The sequence below is a fragment of the Podarcis cretensis genome, assembly GCF_951804945.1.
Source record: "Podarcis cretensis genome assembly, chromosome: 14".
NCBI lineage: Eukaryota > Metazoa > Chordata > Lepidosauria > Squamata > Lacertidae > Podarcis > Podarcis cretensis.
In genome coordinates, this window is record NC_137183.1 from 8,215,678 (window position 1) to 8,235,247 (window position 19,570).

At 45.1% G+C, this 19,570-nt stretch overlaps 2 protein-coding genes and 1 long non-coding RNA gene across 4 annotated transcripts in view; 2 read left to right on the top strand and 1 right to left on the bottom strand.

The window, feature by feature from the left end:
* Positions 1-3,449, bottom strand: part of HEXA (hexosaminidase subunit alpha) — a 34,460-nt gene extending 31,011 nt beyond the window's left edge. For both annotated transcript variants that reach the window (XM_079953342.1, XM_079953341.1), the window contains exons 1-3: positions 3,185-3,449; positions 1,777-1,872; positions 220-285 (exon numbers count right to left, since the gene is read on the bottom strand). In XM_079953342.1, coding sequence (XP_079809468.1) covers positions 220-285; positions 1,777-1,872; positions 3,185-3,434 — 412 coding nt within the window. In that variant the 5' untranslated portion in view covers positions 3,435-3,449. The remainder of the gene's footprint in view (positions 1-219; positions 286-1,776; positions 1,873-3,184) is intronic.
* A 3,596-nt stretch (positions 3,450-7,045) lies between these two features.
* LOC307203055 lies at positions 7,046-10,830 on the top strand. Its single transcript, XR_013833112.1, has 2 exons — positions 7,046-7,331; positions 8,581-10,830. It is a non-coding gene; the product is annotated as an uncharacterized lncRNA (long non-coding RNA).
* Positions 10,831-12,928: 2,098 nt separating this feature from the next.
* ARIH1 (ariadne RBR E3 ubiquitin protein ligase 1) overlaps positions 12,929-19,570 on the top strand; it is a 51,723-nt gene continuing 45,081 nt past the window's right edge. Inside the window, exon 1 of the mRNA XM_079953321.1 lies at positions 12,929-13,569. Within this exon, the coding sequence (XP_079809447.1) occupies positions 13,186-13,569 (384 nt within the window). The 5' untranslated portion in view covers positions 12,929-13,185. The remainder of the gene's footprint in view (positions 13,570-19,570) is intronic.

Consider the following 19,570-nt stretch of genomic DNA (forward strand, 5'->3'; position numbering starts at 1 on the left):
AAGTTGTCTTCTACTGCGTCAACCCATTTGCCCATTGAGCTCAGCCAGCTGGGAGTGGCTCTCCAGGATTTCAAGCAGGGAGTCTTTCTCTACCTGCAGAGGCCGGGGATTGAACCTGTGACCTGCAGCATGCAAAGCAGATGCTCAGCCACTGAACTATGGACCTTCTGCTTATACAGACCCAGGAAGAGGGACTGTGGGAAAGCTCAGTTGCCTTACCTCTGAGAGCTCCCCATACAGTTTGTGCTGTCAGAAGCATCTGCTCATCTGAAACGGTCAGCTTATCTGAAAGAGCATCAAACAAAAAAGAGTTGTTAGGACTTCTTAAAATGTAGCCTCACTCAGAATTATGCCAGTACAGTGGACGCTCGGGTTGCGAACGTGATCCGTGTGAGATGCATGTTCGCAACCCGCAGCATTCGCAACCCACGTCTGCGCACACACGGGTTGCAATCCGGCACTTCTGCACATGTGAGACCGCCAAAACCCAGAAGTAACCCGTTCCGGTACTTCCGGGTTTCGGCGGTCCGCAACCCGAAAAAACGCAACCTGAAGAAGCTGTAACCCGAGGTATGACTGGATATAGGGAACCTCGGATAGATAACAAGTCTGTTCTTCTAGGTTTATTGCAGGGGTCAGCAGAAGGCAAATAGGGGATCTATACAGTGGTGCCTCGCAAGACGAAAAGAATCCGTTCCGCGAGTCTCTTCGTCTAGCGGTTTTTTCGTCTTGCGAAGCAAGTCCATTGACGGATTAGCGGATTAGCGCTATTAGGGCTTTTAGCAGCTTATTGGCTTAGCAGATAAGCGGCTTAGCGGCTTAGAAAAGGGGGGGGGAGAAAAAAAACCTGCAGGAACTCGCAAGACATTTTCGTCTTGCGAAGCAAGCCCATAGGAAATTCGTTTTGCGAAGCACCTCCAAAACGGAAAGCCTTTTCGTCTAGCGGGTTTTTCGTCTTGAGAGGCATTCGTCTTGCGGGGCACCACTGTACTGTGATTATCAGCAGCCTAGAAAGGGTTCCTGACTCCCAAATGTTCAACAGCAGCAGCAGCAACAAAAGTTCACTCCCATCAATTTGGCCAGCCTTCCCCAACCTGGTGCCCTTGAGGTGTTTGGCACTTCAGCTCCTATTCACCCCAACCCGCATGGCAAGAGGTCAGCGATGAGATGAAAAGTTCAGTCATATCTAGAGGGTCTCAGTTTGACCTCCCCTGCTCTTATTCTTCCTAAAGTACATTGGGCAGTCTCTGAAATAAACCAACGTACCCTAATTCAGCATTCAGTGAGTGATGTCTGCTGCAAAAGGTAAAGGTAAAGGACCCCTGAATGGCTAAGTACAGTCAAAGGCGACTATGGGGTTGCTGCACTCATATCGCTTTCAGGCTGAGGGAGCCACCGTTTGTCAACAGACAGCTTTCCGAGTCATGTGGCCAGCATGACTAAACTGCTCCTGGTGGAACAGAACACCATGATGGAAATCAGAGAGCACGGAAACGCTGTTTACCTTCACACCACAATGATACTTATTCATCAACTTGCACTGGCGTGCTTTCAAATCGCTAGGTTGACAGGAGCTGGGACAGAACAACTTAAGCTCATCCCATCGTGTGGATTTGAACCGCCGACCTTCTGATCGGCAAGCGCAAGAGGCTCAGTGGTTTAGACCACAGCGCCACCAATACCTGCTTGCAATACTTTCCAGCTGCACTGAAGCAGCTCTCGAGCACAGTTGCCCAAACACAGTAGCCCACACAGCTCTGGAGGTGGTTCTCTTACAGCTCTCTGAGGAGTCCAGCGTAGGGTAGTCATCACACCCTGGCTCAGCGACACTCACAAGAAGCTCATTACAGGGGTCCTCAGAGTGGGCGTTGCCTGCGAAACACAATTGAAGCCAGAAAGAAAGAACAAATGAAAGATCACAGATAAATCATTGTCTCTGCTAGCACAGGAAACACCTGTCAATGAATTTGGGCAACGATTACACTTATTTTCCCCCTCCCCCTGTAATATTATGAAAATTATTGTTAGGGCTGAGAATATGGTGACCATTGTATCAAAAGTGTATTGATGGTGATACAATATAAAATTGAATTGCAATAGTAAAGAGTATGTGTCTTAGGCATAGATTTATGAGTTTTTAATTCACATTTTTCTTTTGCTTGTCCACGCAATTTATTATCTGAAATAAAAGAAACCTCCTGTCCATGGTGTTTGATGCTGCTCGTTCAAACATCCTGAGATCTTCTGGCAGGTGTCATTGTCAAATGATATGATAGGTGTCCACTACTACCTACATACATTCCAGAAACAACTGGAGGTATTTTTGTTCCAACAAGTTTCCCCAACTGCATGGGTCTTTACCACGAATGTCTGCTTTGTATGGCTCTACTTCTATTTGAAACACCTTTGCTGTTTTTGTGCCTTTAACTGTTTTGCATTATCTTTAGGGTACATTGCCCTGAGGTTGTTGTTCAGAAGGCAAATAATGAACCACGCTCTAGCTGGGCCAGAGGCTAATGCGGGAAGAGCAAGAAGTATAAAATTGACCTTTGTATACCAGGCTAGTTGCTACACCCCCTCCCAATTTATTGTAAGAGGTACAACCAGAGTTAAAGGACTCATTTGAGCTAGACAACAGCAACAACAATGCAAGGAGGGTGCAAAGTAGGGACTGTGAAGGGGCGTGGCCTACAGAGGGTTCTGGGGGCCAGATAAAAAGTCTTAGAAATGCAACTAAATAAACATGACTTGCATTATTTTGGACAACAGCATTATTAGTGTAGCGGTACATTTTAAAATAATGCACATGTCTGTGTTGATACTCTTTTTTTTCCTACACATACACACATCCCAAACAGCAGCAGCACCTCCTACCATAATATTTAGTTTATCAGAATGAGTACAAAAGAAATCCTTTGCATACTTTTCACAGTTTTAAAACTGAAATAAAACTGCTGGATGCAATGCTTTCTACAAACAGAGGTCAGTCTCGGCCACGCTCGGAGCTTTCAGTTCCCCAGCTTGGAAGGGAGGAAGAGGCGTGTCTCTGGGCATGCACAGAGTTCCCCTCGGCAATCAAATCCCGCAAGCCCCGTCCGCGATGGCAAAGCTTGCAGATATGAAAGAAGAGCGGTGCTTCTCCTTGAAAATTACCCTTAGCCCCCCCCCCCCGACCCCGCCTGACCTGCGTCTTCGAGTCCGGGAAGGAAAAGCAGCGCCCCGTAACGTCGGAACGCCTCGTCCAGCACCGAGCAGCCGGGCCCCACGGCCGACGAGTCGGCATAGCCAAAGCGGAAGCTCCGGGCTCGGAGGCTGCAGCCGCCCTGGGCAGCCTGGAGCAGCAACTGCGGCTGCGGCCACACGGCAGCAGCGGCGGCGGAGACGGAGACGGAGGCGGCGAGCAGGGAGAGCAGCGCGCAACGGAGCCCCGCCATGGTCGCCAGCCGAGCGGAGGATGCGGCGCAGCGGGAGGGGCGGGCGGGTCATGTGACCGTGCAAAAAAACCGGTCGGAGGGGAAGCGGGTGGCGCCCCGCGGACAAGGCGGAGTCGGGGAGCCGCCCGTGCAAACGAGCCTGGGGAGGAGAGGGCGAGGGGTTTGCAGCCCCCTCTCCGCCTGCAGGTGGCGGTGTGGGTTAGGAACGCAGGTGGCGCTGTGGGTTAAAGCCTCAGCGCCTAGGGCTTGCCGATCGAAAGGTCGGCGGTTCGAATCCCTGCGGCGGGGTGCGCTCCCGCTGCTCGGTCCCAGCGCCTGCCAACCTAGCAGTTCGAAAGCACCTCCGGGTGCAAGTAGATAAATAGGGACCGCTTACCAGCGGGAAGGTAAACGGCGTTTCCGTGTGCGGCTCTGGCTCGCCAGAGCAGCGATGTCACGCTGGCCACGTGACCCGGAAGTGTCTCCGGACAGCGCTGGCCCCTGGCCTCTTAAGTGAGATGGGCGCACAACCCCAGAGTCTGTCAAGACTGGCCCGTACGGGCAGGGGTACCTTTACCTTTACCTTTACTCCGCCTGCAACCAGCGCCGGATTTACCTATAAGCTAAACAAGCTCTAGCTTAGGGCTCCACTCTCTTGGGAGCCTCCCCCACAATTAAAGGAAAACACAAAGTGGATGCACATTTCCAAAATATAAGAACCAAATTATTAGGATAAAAACAAGGATGAAGGATTTGCTGGAATATCTAACTGAATCAGAATACAAAGAGGGGAGGTGTGAGGAGGTCAAGGAAATAAGTTAAAGAAGGAAAGTTATGTAAAGGTTTGATTTGTTCTTTTCTTTTCTCTTTTTTCTTTTTCTCTTGATTCTATGTATTTTTTTTTTGCTTGTTTTTTGTCTGTTTTCCATTTTTTATCTTTTTCTTTTGATGTGACTTGTTTTTATGTATTGCTTTTTTTTTGTTTAATTGGGTGTTTTTTTGCTGTTACCTATGTAACCTTTAAAATTTTAATTAAAATCATTTAAAAAACAACAACAAAATATAAGAACCAAATAAAATAAAACCTACATACAGCAACAGTGTTTTGTGTTGTGTAGGCTCCTATGATGTACCGTAAGTCAGGGGTAGGCAAACTAAGGCCCGTGGGCCGGATCCGGCCCAATCGCCTTCTAAATCCGGCCTGCGGTAGGTCTGGGAATCAGTGTGTTTTTACATGAGTAGAATGTGTGCTTTTATTTATTTATTTTCCAATTTTTTATTGGTTTTCACAACATTATAAACAAACAAACACATAAAACAAACATAAATCATAAGCTTATTAAAAATTACGCTTATTAACATTGTTAAGTGACTCACTCACTTCCCCTTGGTTGAATTTCATTGCATGTCCTTTTAACGGTTTTCCAAATCATAGTTCTTAAAATAATTTAACTTAAACATTAACATCCTTAGATCTTCACATTATGAAATTAAACATATTAATTCATCATTTACCTTAAATAAAACCCTAAGCCAATTAAGTATCTGCAAGCTGTTTTCAGTTAGTTTAACTTAACATATTTAACTAAGTAATCATTAAATTTGATCCAATCTTCCTGATACTCCTCCTCCTTCTGGTCGCGGACTCTTCCGGTTAGGTTGTCTAGCTCCAAAAAATCCATCTTCATCTGCCATTCTTCTATAGAATGTGTACTTTTATTTAAAATGTATCTCTGGGTTATTTGTGGGGCATAGGAATTTGTTCATTTTTTTTCCTTTTTAAAATATAGTCCGGCCTGCATACCTTAGTTTGGGGACCCCTGCTCTAGAGCAGAAGAAAACAAGCTTGCTCCTTCTTCCATGTGACAGACCTTGAGATATTTGAAGGTGGCTATCATATCATATTTCCTCTCTGTCTCCTCTTTTCCAGGCTAAATACACTCAGCTCCTTCAACCGCTCCTCATACGGCTTGAAGCACTGAAGGCATCCTGGTTCCTTCCAATTCTATGACTCTTACTGGTATGATCTGATGATCGCTCAATGGCGTGCGGTGAAATTTTCCATAGGGGAACAGTTAGAGACAGAAGCATCAGCTTGAGAGTCAAGCTGGCAAAAATTTACCATTTGCCCGATAATAGATGTTGGAAATGTAAAGAGATTGAGGGCACATTCTTTCACCTTTGGTGGACATGCCCTGGGATTAAGGCCTTCTGGGAGACGATTTATAATGAAATGAAAAAGGTATTTAAATATACCTTCCAGAAGAAACCAGAGGCCTTTCTCCTGGGCATGGTCGGCCAATTGGTGCGAAGGGAGGATAGAACTTTTTTTATGTACGCTACAACAGCAGCAAGAATACTCATTGCAAAGTATTGGAAGACACAAGAATTACCCACCCGAGAAGAATGGCAGACGAAAGTGATGGAATTGGCTGAGATGACTGGCAGAATCCGGGACCAAGGAGAAGAGTCAGTGGAAGAAGATTGGAAAAAATTTAAAGTATATCTTCAAAAATATTGTAAAATTAAGGACTGTTAGAAAGATGTTGGAAAAAGAAAATTAGGTGGTTTTGGTAGAAATGATATAAAGGATTAAGTAAAAATGAGTTGATGAAATTGACGAAAGAGAGGACGTTAAATTATAATAAATTAAATTACTTAAATGAAAATAAGGTTGGAAGGATTTGCTGAAATAACGATTTGAACTAGAATACAAAATTGGGAGGTGTGAGGAGGTCAAGGAAATAAGTAAAGGAAGAAAGTTACGTAAAGGTTTAATCTGTTCTTTTTCTTTTTTAAGTGAATATATTTTTTTTTCTGTTGCTGTTGTATTCTTTTGTTTGTATTTTGTATTTTTTTGTCTTTTTGTAACTCTTAAACTCTGAATAAATATTATTTAAAAGGGAAAAAAAAGGGGACGGTTGGGGTGGGGTGGGGTGGTGGTTTGTGGGTGGGGTGTCACAACATCCCACAGGTAAGTATTGTCCCTCCCTCCCTAAACCAGGCAGAAGCTTCCTGGGCTTTGGGAAGGCAAAGTCAGGCCCCTGACAGGATGCTGGATTCAAGCAGAAGTCAAGCATGGCTCTCCCACTCTGACTTCTACCTGCTTCCAGCCCAATTCTCACACACATCTCTCGATTTTGTTTTTGCCCCACCCATTTGCCTTGTAGCATACAGCAACCATTGCTAGATCCAGGACCCCAGGGATTAGAAGGGACTCATACAGACTAACCTCCCCTCAAACAAACACCCCCTCACAACTGCATTGTATTGTCTATTTATTGAAATAACAGCCAAATAAAGCTTTTGATAAAATACTGTTGTACTGTTGTCCATTTGATTCTAGTATGTTTTATATATTAGAGAGAGAGTTTTATCACTTGTTTGCTAACCAGGGCTCCTTGGGGACTGGCAGGATATTGAATAGATGAATTAATAATAATAATAATAATAAGCAAGTCACATGAAGTACTGGTTATGCAGTTAGGGACTGGCGATTAGCTACGTAGTCCAAGCAAAAGGTACAAACCGAATACGGGAGATCTTGGATCTATTTCTCTTTCAGTGTAGGAAAAGACTTGCTGGATAGAACCAAAGTCCATATGTACTCCAACCAGTCACCAAATAGATGCCTTTGACAAGCCCTCTGTCTTAGGTGGTTTCCCAGCAGGGAGAGAAGGGTTGCCTTGCCTACGTGTTAAGAGTTAGGGAGGTTTTTTTGATCTCTCAGCAAAAGGATGGTTGGGTGGTTTTGTGGCATAGCTCTCTCTTGGGAAATGAGCGTGGCATAAGTAGTACATGGGTTATCTCACAGGAACAAATTTGACTCTGGATGCTTCCCTTTCCTAATCTTTTGTAACTAGAACTCTGCCCGCCTGCCCTACCCGCAAGACTGATGTTTCCTTCTGGAGAGACTTGGTAAGGAAAACAGGTGACAAGACTTAATCTTTCCAAATCTTTCTTATTTTTCCTGACCTACAGATCACGGCTGGCACCGTGACTAATTATTATAAATGTTTTGTATTGTGCTCAGTTATTGTTTGTGTGGAGTTTGTATACACACATAAAACTCAATAAAATATAATTTACAAAGATAACGAAGGCATTTATGATCCCATTATGAGGGCTATAATAATTGCATTAAGAGTTATGAATCTTGTTTAGTGGAGCTGCCACAAACATTCATTACGTTATTACAGGCATGTCCAACAGGTCTACCACGATATACTGGTTGGTTGTGGGGTGTCCTTTGTGATCTCCACCCAAGAGGGGGAAAAGCCTGCCCCCCCCCCAAGGCTCAATAACTCTGGCTCCCTAAAAAAAGCTGAACAACTCTGGGTAGATCACTGCCAGTTTGTTTGTTTTTATACTGTGAGTAGATCGCAGTCTCTTGGAAGCTGGAATAAAGCATAATGAGTCTTTAAAATCTTATACTAATTTGCAACTTGATGCTATACAAAGTTTGCTCCTTATATTTCTATCATGCCCAATTCAGCAGGTTTCTTCTGTTTCAACTTTTAAACACCTGCTGAATTTTTTTCTATCCTACCAGGCCTATTCAGGCAATGAATAACACGTCTTTCCAAAATGGTTAATTGATGTCCGATTTAAAGAGTTTTATATGGTTTTTTACTGTATGGTTTTTGTTGTTGTTGTTTAGTCGTTTAGTCGTGTCCGACTCTTCGTGACCCCATGGACCAGAGAACGCCAGGCACTCCTGTCCTCCACTGCCCCCCGCAGCTTGGTCAGACTCATGCTGGTAACCTCGAAAACACTATCCAACCATCTCGTCCTCTGTCGCCCCCTTCTCCTTGTGCCCTCCATCTTTCCCAACATCAGGGTCTTCTCCAGGGAGTCTTCTCTTCTCATGAGGTGGCCAAAGTACTGGAGCCTCAGCTTCACAATCTGTCCTTCCAGTGAGCACTCAGGGCTGATTTCCTTCAGAATGGAGAGGTTTGATCTTCTTGCAGTCCATGGGACTCTCAAGAGTCTCCTCCAGCACCATAATTCAAAAGCATCAATTCTTCGGCGATCAGCCTTCTTTATGGTCCAGCTCTCACTTCCATACATCACTACTGGGAAAACCATAGCTTTAACTATACGGACCTTTGTTGGCAAGGTGATGTCTCTACTTATGTACTAGTAAACTTTTGATATATTTTCGTAGAATCATAGAACTATAGAGTTGGAAGGGACCCCCAGGCTTATCAAGTCCAACCTCCTGCAACGCGGGAATCTCAACTAAAACATCCATGACAGATGGCCACCCAACCTCTGCTTAAAAACCTCCAAGGAAGAAGAGTCTACCACCTTCTGAGGGAGTCCGTTCCACTGTTGAACAGCTCATTTCTTCGTGAAGTCTCGTCAGAATCTCCTTTCTTGTAAATTGAATCCATTGTTTCGGGTCCTAGCCTCCAGAGCTTGCTCCATCTTCCATGTAGCAGCCTTTTAGATATTTAGATATTTGAAGATGGCTATCTCCTCTCAGTCTCCTTTTTTCCCAGGCTAAACATACCCAGCTACCTCAGTCTTGGTTTCCAGACCCTTGATTATCTTGGTTGCCCTCCTTTGGACATTTTCCAGCCTGTCAATATCCTTCTTAAATTGTGGTGCCTATAACTGATTTATGAAATTGTGGTTTATAAATATTTTAATGAATAAATAAATATGTTATTTTTTTCTTAGTTTAAATACTTTGTTTAAAGTATTTATTAAATGCTGCTCATTTAAAAGTTTTAAGGTGGTGTACCGAAGTATTACCAAAATTATTCACAATCATATAAGCGGAATAGAGCAAACAGCAACGAATAACTTTAATCATAAGCAACAAGAGGCAGGCTAAAAAAGAGCAGAGTAAAGGCTGTTCCAACTAAAATGTCATCTAAAAATGCCTGGGCAAACAGGAAAGTCAACCAGGATTTTAAAAAACTATGTTGGTGGCACCAGATGCATCTCTTGCAGGAGGGCATTCTGAAAGAGTTTAAAAGGGCAAACATGGTTTTTTCTCCACCCCAATTTTATTCTCACAATACCCCTGTGAGGTAGGTTAGGCTGAGAGGCAATGACTGGCCAGAGTCTTGTTACAAATTAATGGTTTACTGAATGGGGTTTTTCATTAGGGTTTCCCAAGTTGTCTAACCACTATGCCAATCTAGGTTGGGTTTGATTGCAGAGAAGTGAAGTGTAGGTATCTGACAATGCAGACCAGAGAGGAAATTCTGAACATTGTTTTCTACTATGAAGTTTTTTTACTTCTGCAATTATGTTTTTGTAGTTTTGAAAGCAGGTAAGTAGTACATACAATCAGGAGAGAATATATGTTAAGTCAAGTCCCATTGCAGAAGCAGTGGATACAACTGGAATACCTGGCTTCACCCCAGATTTGTGGCTGGGGCAAAAAAGGCATCTACTTACACCTTTGGTGGGAATGCCTGTGCAGGAGTTTTGATCAAAGGTATGTCATGAATTTTAATATAATTAGAGGCCCTGTTATGATTCTATTTACCCTCTTTGAGGTGGTAAACATGAATATCAAATGTACAGGCTTTTTAAAAATTTCTGTTGGCTGTACCGCAGCCAAACTCTCCATCACACAGAAAGGGGAAGCATCCCATATGAAGCATATGGGATATGGAACATTGCTATTTCTAATAAGCACGACTGAAATGTTTTGAAAGGTACAGAAAGACCCAGAGACTTTTTAGTGGAACTTTATTCCATATGTAAAGACTTGCAGTGGCAACATCATGCAAAATCTGGAATCCCTGGCAATGCTTCTGGAATAACATCTTTTACTGTTAATTTCAGGTACATCAATATGAATGGTATAAATCTTCACTTATTTATGGCCACCTGGAATACCCTATGATTTTTCTGATTTTGGTATTAACCATTGTTGTAGTAGTTTTGTTATTTTAAATTCTTAATACGTTTTTACTTATAATAAAAAAGATGGAGTGGACACAAAGAGTTACTCTGAGCATGTGCTGGGTACTTTGCTTTACTAATGAGTAGGAAAAGCTAGTCCTCCAAAAGCGAGGATTAGAGAAAACAGCACTTCCCAGGTCAGATGTTTCCAGGTCACTGGTTTCTCAGTGGACCTGTGCGTTAGTATTGCTTTTTAAAGACATTAATTGCTGTCAAGCCACAAAATGCATTCCCTCACAGTCCACACAGCATATGCTTACTGCTTTTCCTTGTTGTCTTTTTGATTCATACTTCGTGCCCTGTATTTATCTACAGTGGACTGCATGTTTTGTTCTTTTAAAAAAAGGAAGAGTCATTTAATAGCAGTTAGCAATTGACCCTCAAAGTGTGTGTTTGTTGGGAAGGGCAATCACATGAACTTAGTCAGACAACCTGATGACTATGAATGTTTTGCTCCACGCAGTCTTGCAAGAAAATTTAAGGGGTTTTTTAGCAGCCCTAGAATACACTCTCTCCCGACAGACTTGCCTGGTCTCCTATGTTGCAGACTTTTCAGCACCAGAGAAAGACCATTTTTATTTATAAAGTTTCCTGCATCTAGAATTTGGCACTATTCTCCTATACTGGATTAAGGCTGGTTCTCTGCTCATTTTATGTTGTTTCTGTGCTAGTTTTTACAACGACATTGACTTGCTTTTCTGCTGATTTCAGTTTTATTTTTATGTATTAATATGCTTGAAGTATGCATTTGTGATGTGGCTTGATTGTGCTTTTATACAGTGTTTTAAACTGCTCAGATGACTGTGCTGAATGAGCAATATAAAAATAAGTGGTGTCCCTGTCTACTGAGAAGTAAATGCCACTGGGTCTCATTCCAAAAAGCCTAACTTCACATATATGTTGGAAAAGATGAGTCTCAAAATCTAACCGTTGGAAACAAAGGCATTGCTTGGAATGAGGCGAAGTTTTGTATGCCATTCTTCAATGTTTATGCTTGTTATCATTTTCTCTTCAGTTTTGATTCAGTTATTTAATCAGAACAATTTTTTTAATTGCTCTACACGACGGGTATAGATTTTTCTTGGTACTTACTGACATTAGGTAAAAGGTAAAGGTACCCCTGCCCGTACGGGCCAGTCTTGACAGACTCTGGGGTTGTGCGCCCATCTCACTCAAGAGGCCGGGGGCCAGCGCTGTCCGGAGACACTTCCGGGTCACGTGGCCAGCGTGACATCGCTGCTCTGGCGAGCCAGAGCCGCACACGGAAACGCCGTTTACCTTCCCGCCAGTAAGCGGTCCCTATTTATCTACTTGCACCCGGAGGTGCTTTCGAACTGCTAGGTTGGCAGGCGCTGGGACCGAGCAGCGGGAGCGCACCCCGCCGCGGGGATTCGAACCGCCAACCTTTCGATCGGCAAGCCCTAGGCGCTGAGGCTTTTACCCACAGCGCCACCCGCGTCCAACTTACTGACATTACGATTATGGAAAAGAGGCATACAAATAACACATGGTGTGAAAGGGCTTCTCCACACAGTACATAGTTACATACCTTGTAGAATTTGCTACAAGATGTTGTGGCGGTTGCCCACTTCTGTAGATTTAGACCGGTGATGGCCAAACTTGGCCCTCCAGCTGCTTTGGGACTACAACTCCCATCATCCCTAGCTAAAAGGACCAGTGGCCAGGGATGATGGGAATTGTAGTCCCAAAGCAGCTGGAGGGCCATCTTTGGCCATCACTGATTTAGACAAATCCATAGAAGATGCAGGTGCCCATAGCAGCCTGCCTGTGAATGTTATTGTGGAGCAATACATCCAATATATGTTTATTGTCGGTGGGATTTTATTTTACTGAAATGAGTGTCAGGTGTTTTATGGGGAGCAATTCACATGTGGCATCTAACACAAATCAACAAGATGCTGAGGAGATAGTATGGCATACATTTTCCAGAATGAAATTACAGTGAACCAGGCAGAAGGCCTTTTTCGGTGGCCACACCTTGTACTGTGACCTCCCTGCAAGATGCCCAAGAGTTAAAACAACTACAAAATTTTTCGCCGATGTCTGAAGGCAGCCCTGTTTGGGGAAGCTTGCACTGTTTGATGCCGTATTTTGTTGGAAGCCGCCCAAAGAAGCTGGAGCAACCTAGTCAGATGCGCGGGTTAAGAGAAATTAATTGTTATTCTTCTCTAGCAAACTCTTGCTACAAACCGCGCGCCACTTGCCCCCAAACCCCTTTTGCCACACCCAAGATGGAGGCGCCCAACCACTCCCTTTCTGAAGGCGAGCAAAGCGAGGAAGGAAAGCTCTCCCGCTCAGAAAATGGCCGCCGCACTGGAGACTCCCTTTTATTGTTCACGCGCGTGGCCACACTCAATATGGCCGTCACCACCAGCCTCTTCTCTCCTCAGAAAAGCGTCAGCGCGCCGGCCTTAAAAAAAAAGGGCGGGGCGGGGGGGAGAAAAGAGGGGCGGGGCTTGTCGCCGCTTTTCCCCACCCCGCTCTTTCTGGCCCGGCCCGCGACGCCGGCGACGTCACGCGACGCGGGGTTGCGCCCCGCCGCTGGCTGCGTGCGTGCGTGCGTGCGTCGAGGTGACGGAGCGGGCCGGACGCGTCCCTTTGTTGGCTCAGCGGCGCCTGTGAGGAGAAGCAGCAGCAGCAGCAGCAGCAGCGGGCAGAAGCAGCAGCGGCGGGTGTTTGTTATCGGTCCGCCGAAGGGAGGCGGCCAGGCCGGAGCCTTCGAGTCCGCCCGTCCCCCCCGGCGGCCCGCTGGGGCCGGCCCCGCTCCGCGCCGTCTCTCCCCGCCGCTCCAGCCGCCGCCGCCGCCGCCGCCTCAGCCGCCGCCATGGACTCGGACGAAGGCTACAACTACGAGTTCGACGAGGACGAGGAGTGCAGCGAGGACAGCGGCGCCGAGGAGGATGAGGACGAGCCCGACGACGAGGACGAGCCCGACGACGACAACCTGGACCTGGGCGAGGTGGAGCTGGTGGAGCCCGGGCTGGGCGTGGGCGGCGAGCGCGACGGGCTGCTGTGCGGCGAGACGGGAGGCCTGGGCCCCGGCGGCGGGAGCGGCGGAGGCCTGGGCAGCAGCGGCCTGGGCGGGCCGGGCCCCGGCGGAGGGCTGGGCCACGAGCAGGAGGAGGATTACCGCTACGAGGTCCTGACGGCCGAGCAGATCCTGCAGCACATGGTGGAGTGCATCCGAGAGGTCAACGAGGTCATCCAGGTGCGCGCGCGGGGCCCGGCCGGCTCGAGGGGGCCCCCGGCTTGGCTGGCACGCGGCGGGTGGCGGAGGAGCAGGAGAGGAGAGGAGCAGCCGCGGCTGGAGGAAGCTCGGGGGGGGGGAGGCGGGGGAGAGGGAAGGGGTGGGCGCTGCTCGTGCAGGAATGCGGGCCGTGGAGGGCCAGGAGGATCGGCCGCGGCCTGCTCCAGCCACGCCTTCGCACAAGCGCTTCGCCCAGCCAGCGAGCTGCTTGGGAGGCCCTGGCTTTTCCTCCCCCGTCCTCCCTCTCTAAGCTCTTATTTCTGCCTCTTGGCACGGGCGACGCGGAGGGGGAGCAGGGTGAATGAGGAGCAGTGGCTCGGGGTGCCGTTGTCTTGTTGCGATGGGTGGAAGGAAGGGGGAATGTGCTCGAGCGGGTGTTGCCGGCTGTGTTAGTGTGTGCGCGCTCAGGGTTTTCAGTGAACCCGGCGTGGCATCCGGAGGGGCAGGCGAATGGGCCTTGCTGCGTTAGAAACAGCGGCTTTGTGCAACTTTAAACCAACAAACAAAATAGCCTGGAGTTCCCTGATGCAGAAAGCATTGTTCCCAGTTGGAAGAAAGAGAGGCGGATATATATACACACCCTTACTTGCAAGCAGTGGAGGGTGACTAATAGCCATGAAATGCATGTGTATGCATAGCCTGTGACAATTCTCTGTGGACCTTAAATGTGTATATGCCAGTCCTATTATCATCAGAAATAATCGATGTTAACACAGTTATCTTAGACTTTTTAAAGAACTGTAGCCTGTAGTCAGCCAGAAGGTTGTACCCCTATGATCCCTAGCCATCTTTTTAAAAGCTTCTGGACTGTGAACTTAAGGACTGCACCCAGGCCCAAGAATTGAGCCCCAACAATCCTTTGTAGAGTGTGCCTTCTGGATTGTGCTGTGCAGCTTTTCAGTATTGCAAAATAAAAGCAACTGGGCAGCGCTCAAGAATGTGCTTGTGGAGTGGTGTGGGTCTGGAGCTTTTAGGTACTGTTGTGGCCTTGTGAGCTGTATAGTTTCATATATGCTCTAGTCTGCACCCACATGTTCAGAAACACTCGTTCATGTTGCACTTTTTGCAGGTTCCACAGATACTAGAACTTTCTCAGAACTAGGGTTAATCATACTTCAAGTAGTTCCATTGAAATTGATGGACACAACTAGCTTCACTACATTAATTTCAGTGGGTTTGTGCTGAATAGTTGCCAGGTTTGCTAGAAGGGGGATGAGCCTTCCAACTGCCAAGGGGTCTCATCTGTCTGAAATAATGCTTTTTGGCTACAGTAAAATATGAGTTTGGGGACATGGGGATGCCGTTATAATATTTTAGGGTGGTGTGTGTTAAAATTCCACTTCGTGCAAAAATAAATTGTGTATTGATTTTTGTGAACAATTTTATTCCTAATAGTGGTCATGAAGCTAGATTAGGTGGTTAAATCTTTTTAGTTCTAACCAATCATTCATATTAGGCATCCTTACATGTTGCTATCTTGAAGATTGCTGGTTCTTCTGGTAGAACTAGGAAAATCTCATGCTTTTATCTGGGTATTTTACTGTGCCTTTCAGTCCTCAAGATGACATACAATTGCCTAGGGTGTGTGACCCCGCCCCCCTTATGCAGACAATAACTATTAGGGTAGGGAGGCAGGCAGACAGTATTCTGTTAGCATCTTCACCATCATGAACTTACAACCATATTTAATGGTTTGCCTTTAGATAATATACCAGAATAAAACATAAGTGCTCCTCTACACATACTGTTCTTGCTGAAAAGTCATTGATTCCTGCAAAATAACATTTGACTTACTCAGGAAAGTGAATAACAGATTAACATGATTCAGGAGCACTCTGTCTTGGGTACTAAAGAAGGTGTTAAGCTATGGAAGTTTTGATTCTTATTTTGTTTGGTTCAAGTTGCTTTTCTTGTTTGGCAACCATGTTACTTCTGGTTGGTAGGAATAATTGTCCTCCCTTGTCTCACAGGTTAGTTGCCATAGCAGGGGGTAGGCAACCAGTGGCTTACATAAAACTCTTTGAAAACTTCTTCCTTCAGCAGCTCCTTTGTTTGGATCAACTAGGAGAGGAAGTTACTTTGATGATAAAAGTACAGGCATCCTTACTTTGCATGGTGTTCACATGGTTGTCGAACTTGGATATAACATAGAAGATAAGTTGCACGGTGCCCTGACTGATTTCGGCCCCATCTGTACCATACATTTAAAGCAGTACCACTTTAGAGGTTCATCACTTCCCCTAAGAATCCTGGGAAGTGTCTTTTGTTAAGAGTGCTGAGAGTTATTCCACAGCACAGTATTCCCCTCACAGAGCTTCAGTTCTCGCAAGAGTCAGTCCCTCTTCCCACGGAGCTCTGTGAGGTGAATGTTGGTCTCCCAACAGCTTCTCAGCACTTTAACAAATGACATTTCCCAGCATTCTTTGTGTGAATCCATTACTCTTTAACGTGATAAACCTTAAAGAGTACCTGAAATGTATAGTGCAGATGGGACCTTTGTTTTACTGCATGTGTGTGTTGTAACCATTTTCTAGCAAATACTTTGCCAAATCGAAATCTCCCTCCTGTCCTTTGAGCGGAAAAGAGATGTAGTACTGGTATATCTGGCAGGTGGAAAAAGCAGTAGGAGCTGGGGGGCAGCATTCTAACATTTATTTTAACTGTGATGAGACAGAAGAGAAGCTAGGATTGGAAAATGCATTCAGATGATACAGAGAGGCTTTAAACATGATTTGGCCCTAAACATGACTAAAGAGAAGGGGCAGTGCTTTTTTCTGGGGAGGATGCAGGGGTACAAATACCCCTAAACATTTTATTAATCTAAGTTTGGCCTCATTGAAGGGCAGTATTTCAAAAGGAGTAGGAAAATGAGAGTACCCCTAAGCATTTTTTTCAAGATAAAAAGCATTGAGAAGGGGTAACCATGAACCTATTTGGGGTCCTAGAGGGGTCATTGTGGCCAGAGATTGCTCTCCTATTCCCAACAGAAGACCTGCATGTCAGTTTTATATTGGGCGTAGAACTCTGAGCTTCCAGCCCTAAATCTATAGAGTTAAACTGAAAGCAAACTGAACCCAAACTTTTTTAAGGGCCTTCAGTGATGTGGTGAGAAGAATGTGAGAGGTAGTGTACTTTGCCCTGTAGATTGCAGCTGCTGTGTCATTATCTGTTCTTACCCACCCTGTTTGCAGCCTGGCAGTTTGCACTTTAAATACAACAAAGTTTTGCATAACAGGGGAGGGCTGCAATAGATTCTGACTTGACAGCAAGTAGGAAAATACTTGTGAAGTAACTTGTAGCACAATTTATGTACTTTTGTCATTCGAAGTCATGTTGGCTACTTCACATTAGTAGTGAAACTCTTGCTTTTTGGGAACCTTCAGCCTTAAGGTTTAGTCCTTTGGTGAATTTTTTTTTAGGCAAGATGAAAAATGGCTTCAGTTTGATTTCAAATTGCAAGGGTTGGGTGGTTGTTATTGCAGAGTGAGTAACAGTGGGTGTGGATGCATTGCTTCTGCTTCAATTCTGTTCAAGTAGACCCTGATCTTAAGTTATCTCTCCTTAATCTGTAGTGTGAGATATGTAAGAAGTGTGTATCTTGGTATATTTGTGTCTGACACTTCAAGGTCAAACATAAGATTGGAGTTTTATTCAGGGAGCAAATGTGCTTGGTCAACTGGATCTCCAGTCCCAGCCTGCTGCTGTTGGGTTATATGATCGGCTTCCCAGCTCTTGCTCCTCAGGTCTTCAGTTTTTGTCAGGCTGAGCTAGCACATGCTTTTTACTTGCTTAACCACTTCTACCTTGTGATATATTGAAGTTGTCTTCAATATATTACCCAGCAAACAGAAACTTTAGAATGAATGCCTTCTGGGTTGTTGGTTTTGTGCGTGTGGCAGACACAGGAATGACTTACCACTCTGTAATGATGGAATGAGGTGGGGTTACTTGCTCAGTCTTAAAATCTGCATCAAAAGTCTATAATGAGCAGGAGGGAGTAGTTCAACTAACTTATATAACATCTCATGTTCATGTTTACATACTACTTTTGCAAGCATGCTGAATGCTAAGTCGTCATTAGTTATTTTGCTGAATTCTTATCCAGGCACCATTGTTCTCAAATGTGAGTTATTTATTGAAAAGTCCTGAAATGGGCTTTGGAAATTATCAGAACACGATTGCATTACTACTTGTGTTTCTGAATCTGAGGTGCTTGAGTCCACTTGCAAGATATTTTTGTTTTTGGAAAAAATACCAGAATACAGAATACCAAGCTAGTGTCAGACAGAAGTAAATGCATGTGTTGGTATTTGTTCTTACGCAAGTGAAAACTAATCCTTTCCTAATTGTTGATTGCTTGTATTTTAAAGGTTAAGTGCACAGACCTAACATTCCTTGAAAATTGAAGCCATAAAACATTATTTCCCTTAGGCTTTGAGCAGAGGGTTAGAGAAGAGAGGGGAAGTTGAACATTAAATGCATTAAATGACTTATCAGTTACCACATAAAATGCTACTTGGTACATTATGAAATAATAAAATTAACACATTTTGATTCTGACAATAGTCAGGTACAGTGGTGCCTCGCAAGACGAAAAGAATCCGTTCCGCGAGTCTCTTCGTCTAGCGGTTTTTTCGTCTTGCGAAGCAAGCCCATTGACGGCTTAGCGCTATTAGCCTTTTAGCGGCTTATCGGATAAGCGGCTTAGAAAAGGGGGGGGGGGAAGGAAAAAAAACCTGCAGGAACTCGCAAGACATTTTCGTCTTGCGAAGCAAGCCCATAGGAAATTCGTTTTGCGAAGCACCTCCAAAACGGAAAACTCTTTCGTCTAGCGAGTTTTCCGTCTTGCGAGGCATTCGTCTTGCGGGGCACCACTGTATATTTTTGATACGAGAGATGGAACTACAAGCTGCTACAGTCTAAAGTAACTAAGCATCTCCCCATGACCATGAAGAAATAAATTCATTTTTTTAGAGACAACTCAGATGAATGAATACCAGTAGGCTTCTGAATGGCTTCTTGCCTAGTGATAAGAAATGCACACAAGCTCTTCTAATAGAAAGATTTGATCTATTTTGCTTTTACTCTGGGACTAGTGATGTTGTATAATATTGTTATGTTGACAGTCAGGCTTGCAACTTGCTTGCAATACTTCCCATAAAGTAGCTAGTACTGTTTCTCTGTACGTTCTCATTGGATAGTTTTTCTTTACTTTTTCCATATGGGACTTTGCATGGAAGAAGAGAATACTACTGAAACTTCTTAAGCTTTTGAGTGTTATGCCTCAAAATGTGTAGTAGGATAGGGGTTTTTCCACATAGATACGAGTTTGCATTAGTGAGAACTCACACAGATACCTGTTGTACACATGCTCTGGCTGGGAAGGGAAGAGGATTGACAAACACCCAGACTTGGTCCAAGAACAGTTCTGGAGCTGCTGCTTCGTCAACATCTCCTTGTTTTCTCCCTTTTATGGGCAGCCCTGCAAACTGAGTCCAGATTCTGTTGTGTTCTCTGCCTCCTTACTTGTGAGGAAAGTGTATTTGTGGCCCCTGGCTTGAGGAATATTTTGTTCCCTTTGTCCTGAGGTCAGCTGCTAGGAAGACACAGCTACCCATGGCCTCTTTAACAACACTGCTGCTTGTTTCTTTTCTGATTTCTCTCCTCCCCCAAATTTCATTCACCCTCTTCTCTCACTTTAGACTCCATTCTTGTCCAGTGGGCTTGTGCCAGAAATTGAAGTCACAGAATCCATGTGTTTAGCAATCTTCTCATATTGTATCTGGAACCAATGGGTTATGGCAGTGGTTTTCAACCAGTGTGCCATGGCACCCTGGGGTGCCTTGAATTACGGTCATGGGTGCTGGAGACAATACTAGCCTCTGACCTTCTCACTTGCCTCCCCCCCCCCGATTCCCTCTTGCATCTCTGCCTCCCAAAGGTTTGTGCAGCTGTTTGATGC